Here is a 6,155-nt window from a genome sequence, read left to right as displayed (position 1 = left end):
GTTTCGGTATTTTCTTGTTTTTCCCTACCTATCCTGGGAAAATTTTGAAGATTGTCTCAGTGAAGTAGACTGGAAAGGATTTTCTTTCCGGTTAACGTGTTTTTGATGAACTGCGTGGCTTCTTGTGGATAACATTGTTGGTGTTTATAGCGTCTTGTCCATAGACGTAGTGTGAAGTAGTTTACCATGTCTACGACGGAGAGTGAAAATAAATGTAGTTATTGTAAGAGGAAGGTTGTTAATCCTGTCAAATAATGTGTTGAGTGTGGATCCCATTTCCATCCATATTGCTCGAGTAAGGCCGTGCGGTCCTGCCTGATGGAGTAATTTTATGCTGTAAATCGAATGGGCCTCACAATGATGATGGCGATCAATTGTTTAGCCGTTTATCACTGCTCTTCCAGGAAAAGTTTGATGGTTTCAAAAAGGAAATGGAAGATAAATATTTGTCTCAGATGGTTGAACTGAAGAAGGAGGTGAAAATCATGTCTGCCAAGTTATCATCCCAGGAGGCTGAGTTGGGTTTATTGAGAGATCGGATCTCTGCTCCTAATACTGGTGTACAGGGATCCGGAATGGCTGATGGAGGCTGCTCAGCTGAGGATATCCTTTCTGAGCTGGAAGAACGTAGGTTACGCTTATGGTTTACAATGTTCCTAAGAAGGCAACGCCGGAGGATGACAGAAAACTCATACAGGATATGATTTCGAGTTTGTTCCTGAGACGAAAGTTGCACACACTATTCGGGTTGGTAAAAAAAAGGCTGATGGCCACACCCCTTTGAAAGTACTCTTGGATAACTCGGAGTGGGCACTGAAGATTCTCAGAAACCAAAGTAAGTTCCTGCCAGTTAAGGTGCAATCCGACCTCACTCCACAACAGAGGGAGCATTTGTCTCATCTTCGACAGGAGTTGGATCGTAGAAAATATGAAGGCGAGAAGGATTTAACTATTAGATATTTTCATGGTACACCTAAGATAGTCTCTCAGTCAAGGAGCAAACGGTCATCATTCAGCAGTCAAAGAAGTCAACATAATTTTTGAATGTGTACTACCAAAATGGGTTTGCGCACCAAAATCAATGATTTTGTGCATAATGTAATTGTCTCTAACTACGATGTCATCTTGCTGACTGAAACATGGTTGGATGTCCTTATTGATGATGCTGAACTTCAGTTGTTCAACTGGACTGATCGAACTTCTTCATCGAGTAGTAGAACTAGAGGTGGTGGGTGTTTGATCGCTGTAAGGAAGACTCTTTGTGGAAAAGACGTACCGCTTGTTCAGGTGTCGGTTGAGGATTTGTTGGTTGTGGTGAGGGTCAAACAGCAGAAATTTTTGTTTGTGACTGCCTACATACCTCCTCCGGCTGAAGTGAGTGCTTATGAGTGTCATTGCGAGAATGTTGAATTCGCAGCGGAAAGGTTCGAACCGGATGGGATATTTGTGGCTGGTGATTATAATCTTCCACATGCTGTGTGGACTGACGACAACATGGGTGCTATCGTGGATGCTGGCTTGACTCAACAGGTTCAAGTATTGGTTGAATCTTTTAGTTTTTTAAACCTTTATCAGAATAATACAATTTTAAATGACAACGGTAGAATAGATCGATGAGACATTTTAATAACATAGAGGCAATGAAAACAGTATATTGTGCAAATGTTAGAGGTATATTGGAGTATGCATCCGCAGTATGGTCCCCATCATATAACTGCCATAAACAAAGTATTGAACGAGTTCAAAGAAAATTTTTTAAGTGGGTAACTTTCAAGTTGAGACTACCGTTGATATCTGAAAATTATAATCAGGAACAGATCGGTCTTAAAGCATTAGAATTGAGAAGAAAAAACTTCGACATTATGCTTATTTTCAAACTGATTAATAACTTCACCGATTGTAAGTATCTCTTAAGCAGAATAGGTCTTAATTGCAGGACTGTCCATTTGAGATCTAGAGAAGTGTTTCACATAAGCTTCACACCAACTAACAATAGTCTTAACAGCCCTTTAACCAGATCACAACGGCTAGCGAATAATTGCCAGGTCGACATCTTCTCAACTACAATATTTGCTCTGAAAAGACACTTTGAGTCGCAAGTTTTAAATTATTAGGAACAAGCTCGTTTGAATATAAGCTCATTTATGTTATAAACCTTTTCCACTTTTCTCATATCACATGTTTAGTTCATCCTACCAACATGAATATTGCTTCAGTTTGTGTTTTTTTTTTATTATTGTGTTTGTTGTATACAGGGTCTTTCACGAGGAACCTCACCCATATTCATACGAAAAACTACTGAACGTATTTTCATGAAATTCAGCACTTATAAGTATTTCACGATGCTGATGAAATCTAAAATATTTTCAAGGCATGAGCACCTCCGGTTTTTCCGGAAATGAAGTCAACTTCCGTTTTTCAAATTAGAACACCATTTTTTTATTGCAGAAATAGATTCCTTAGAAAATTTCAAGTTATTTTGATGTAACATTTTTCAGTTTTGGTTGGAAAATTCTCTCTGAGCGGGAAAATTCGAAAAAAAATCGAAAATAGAGCTCAGCTGAAACAAGAATAACTTCGAGGTTTTTGGATGGAAAATTTTCATTTTTGGGATTTTTCGAGATGTAAGATTGATGTATCCACTTTAAAAATCGAAATCGCGATTCATGATACAGGGTACGCTTTCAAAGTTAGGTTAGGTTAGGTTAGGTTAGGTTAGGTTAGGTTAGGTTAGGTTTTTCATTTTTGGGATTTTTCGAGATGTAAGATTGATGTATCCACTTTAAAAATCGAAATCGCGATTCATGATACAGGGTACGCTTTCAAAGTTAGGGATGACAAAATCGTGAAAAATTAAATTTTTTCAAATTAGAACCCCATTTTTTTTATGGCAGACATTGTATCTACGTTAGAAAATAATGTAAGTGTATGCATCACACCCTTGCCCTGAAATGGATATTTTCTGAGTTATTCACGAAAAACTGTTTTTCGTCTTGAATTTTCAGCTATTTCTTTTCCCTTCACGCCAAAAAGATGAAATTTTCAGGAACTGTTATTTGAACCCTGCTGTAGATTTTTCACCCATTCTTGAAACCGACTTCAAGTTACTATTAGGAGAACCATGGCAAACTCTCGCAGTTATAACTAGAGAAGATGCTCAAAGTTTTGACCGTTGATTTCTAGACATTTATTTGAAAATATTTTAGATTTCATCAGCATCGTGAAATACGCATAAGTGCTGAATTTAATGAAAATACGTTCAGTTGTTTCCCGTATAAATATGGGTGAGGTTCCTCGTGAAAGACCCTGTATATGGGTGCATGTGTACCTGTATGTATATACAGGGTATTTCATCATAAACTGGACAAACTCATATGACGTGTAGAGAACATCGGGAGAATCATTTTTTTCTTATGAAATATTTCCCGTTTTCGAAGCATAAGGGAGATACACGGTGTTTAATGTCATTTTCGAGCGTTATTATATTGAGTGTGGTCGGTTATGTATAAGACTGGAAGTAATGGTTTCTTGTCATATCGTAGTATTTTTGGATGCTTCATTCTGAAATGGTGTAGAGCACCGAAAAAAAAAATTACAAAATGGCGGAAAACCTGCAATGTTCGTGATTTTTTTTTTTCGGTTGCCAAATTGATTTTCATTTCCTAAATTAACACAATTTTGAAAGGATATTTGTGAAAAAATTTTTTCAGAAATCGAACACAACTTTTTTTTTTACATGTCTACAGCGAAAAAAAAATTTCACTCGAAATTGATGAAATTTTTCACGATTGTACTTACTTTCATACCTAACACGAATATCAAAACAGAATCGAAAAATATCAAACGGTTTCGTTTTTACAGCCATTCAAATGTCCCGTTCGAATATCTGAAATAATAAAAAAACATGACACAGCTTGTGTTCTTAGGCCCATAATTTTTGAATTTGTTTAAATGACAACGGTAGAATAGATCGATGAGACATTTTAATAACATAGAGGCAATGAAAACAGTATATTGTGCAAATGTTAGAAGTATATTGGAGTATGCATCCGTAGTATGGTCCCCATCATATAACTGCCATAGTGCTGTTATGCACTATGCTTGAAAGTGGGTAACTTTCAAGTTGAGACTACCGTTGATATCTGAAAATTATAATCAGGAACAGATCGGTCTTAAAGCATTAGAATTGAGAAGAAAAAACTTCGACATTATGCTTATTTTCAAACTGATTAATAACTTCACCGATTGTAAGTATCTCTTAAGCAGAATAGGTCTTAATTGCAGGACTGTCCATTTGAGATCTAGAGAAGTGTTTCACATAAGCTTCACACCAACTAACAATAGTCTTAACAGCCCTTTAACCAGATCACAACGGCTAGCGAATAATTGCCAGGTCGACATCTTCTCAACTACAATATTTGCTCTGAAAAGACACTTTGAGTCGCAAGTTTTAAATTATTAGGAACAAGCTCGTTTGAATATAAGCTCATTTATGTTATAAACCTTTTCCACTTTTCTCATATCACATGTTTAGTTCATCCTACCAACATGAATATTGCTTCAGTTTGTGTTTTTTTTTTTATTATTGTGTTTGTTGTATACAGGGTCTTTCACGAGGAACCTCACCCATATTTATACGAAAAACTACTGAACGTATTTTCATGAAATTCAGCACTTATAAGTATTTCACGATGCTGATGAAATCTAAAATATTTTCAAGGCATGAGCACCTTCGGTTTTTCCGGAAATGAAGTCAACTTCCGTTTTTCAAATTAGAACACCATTTTTTTATTGCAGAAATAGATTCCTTAGAAAATTTCAAGTTATTTTGATGTAACACTTTTCAGTTTTGGTTGGAAAATTCTCTCTGAGCGGGAAAATTCGAAAAAAAAATCGAAAATAGAGCTCAGCTGAAACAAGAATAACTTCGAGGTTTTTGGATGGAAAATTTTCATTTTTGGGATTTTTCGAGATGTAAGATTGATGTATCCACTTTTTAAATCGAAATCGCGATTCATGATACAGGGTACGCTTTCAAAGTTAGGGATGACAAAATCGTGAAAAATTAAATTTTTTCAAATTAGAACCCCATTTTTTTATGGCAGACATTGTATCTACGTTAGAAAATAATGTGAGTGTATGCATCACACCCTTGCCCTGAAATGGATATTTTCTGAGTTATTCACAAAAAACTGTTTTTCGTCTTGAATTTTCAGCTATTTCTTTTCCCTTCACGCCAAAAAGATGAAATTTTCAGGAAGTGTTACTTAAACCATGTTTTAGATTTTACTACCCTTATATGCAAGAGAAAAAAGTTACAGGTTGTTCCTAAATAGATGGCGAATTTTGATTCGAATTTGTATCGGAAACCTTTTTATTTCAACTAATCGGCCATCGGTTTTCGCTCCAGTGATAAGTAAATAATTCCTTATGAACCATATGCAAAAACTTACCATGTTTTACATTCTTCTTTTTTAATGATAGATATCATTAATTACATCTGCCAAATTCCTCTTTATTCAGTAGCATTTTGTGTTTACTATTAATTTGGTGATAATTCGTATTAAGTTATAAAATCGATCAATATGCCTAATTTTACCAATGAAGATTATTTAAATCTCATTCTACTTCATGGAGAATGTAATAAAGTTGTAGATAGAACGATTCGACTGTTCATTGAGAGGTTTCCTGACCGACCCAGACCAACGAGAGATACCATTAACAGAACCATGACAAACTTGAGAAATGTCGGATCTTTCGTTAAGAAAACTTTACACAGAGAAGAAAGTGTAGTAGAAGATGAGAACAACGAAATTACAGTTCTTGCATATTTTCGTGTGAATCCTCAAAATTCTCTCAAAGATGCCGAGACTGATCTGGGATTATCTCAATCGAGTGTTTGGAGAATATTAAAAAAACATAAAATGCACCCATATAAATTCAATAGGGTACAGCATTTGAAGGAAACTGATTCCGTCAGGAGAACAGAGTTTTGCGAAGCTATGATGATTAGATTTCAAGAGAATGAAAACTTTTTGCACTGTATAATTTGGACAGATGGATCTAAATTCACAAAGAATGGTTATTTCAATAGGCATAACAGTCATTATTGGGATGAAGAGAACAACCACCACTTCAGACAATGGAACTTTCAA

At 35.6% G+C, this 6,155-nt stretch overlaps 1 protein-coding gene across 1 annotated transcript; it reads left to right on the top strand.

Annotated features, from left to right (window-relative positions):
- The first annotated feature begins 1,511 nt into the window (after positions 1-1,511).
- On the top strand, positions 1,512-4,529 carry LOC123315698. The gene is made up of 2 exons (XM_044901527.1): positions 1,512-1,763; positions 4,112-4,529. The coding sequence occupies exons 1-2, from the start codon at positions 1,614-1,616 to the stop codon at positions 4,460-4,462; spliced, it is 501 nt and encodes a 166-aa protein (XP_044757462.1). The 5' UTR covers positions 1,512-1,613; the 3' UTR covers positions 4,463-4,529.
- The last annotated feature ends 1,626 nt before the right edge of the window (positions 4,530-6,155 follow it).

This window comes from Coccinella septempunctata, chromosome 6, assembly GCF_907165205.1.
Source record: "Coccinella septempunctata chromosome 6, icCocSept1.1, whole genome shotgun sequence".
NCBI lineage: Eukaryota > Metazoa > Arthropoda > Insecta > Coleoptera > Coccinellidae > Coccinella > Coccinella septempunctata.
Note: the sequence above shows the minus strand (reverse complement) of the source record. Positions and strands in the feature narration are given on the sequence as shown.

What these genes read in the sequence shown, in the direction of transcription:
- LOC123315698 (XM_044901527.1), top strand. Translation starts at nt 1,614, where the DNA reads ATGAGACATTTTAATAACATAGAGGCAATGAAAACAGTATATTGTGCA. An exon ending in AAAGAAAATTTTTTAAGTGG is followed by an intron (nt 1,764 to 4,111) that starts GTAACTTTCAAG and finishes GCTTGAAAGTGG; the next exon opens with GTAACTTTCAAGTTGAGACT.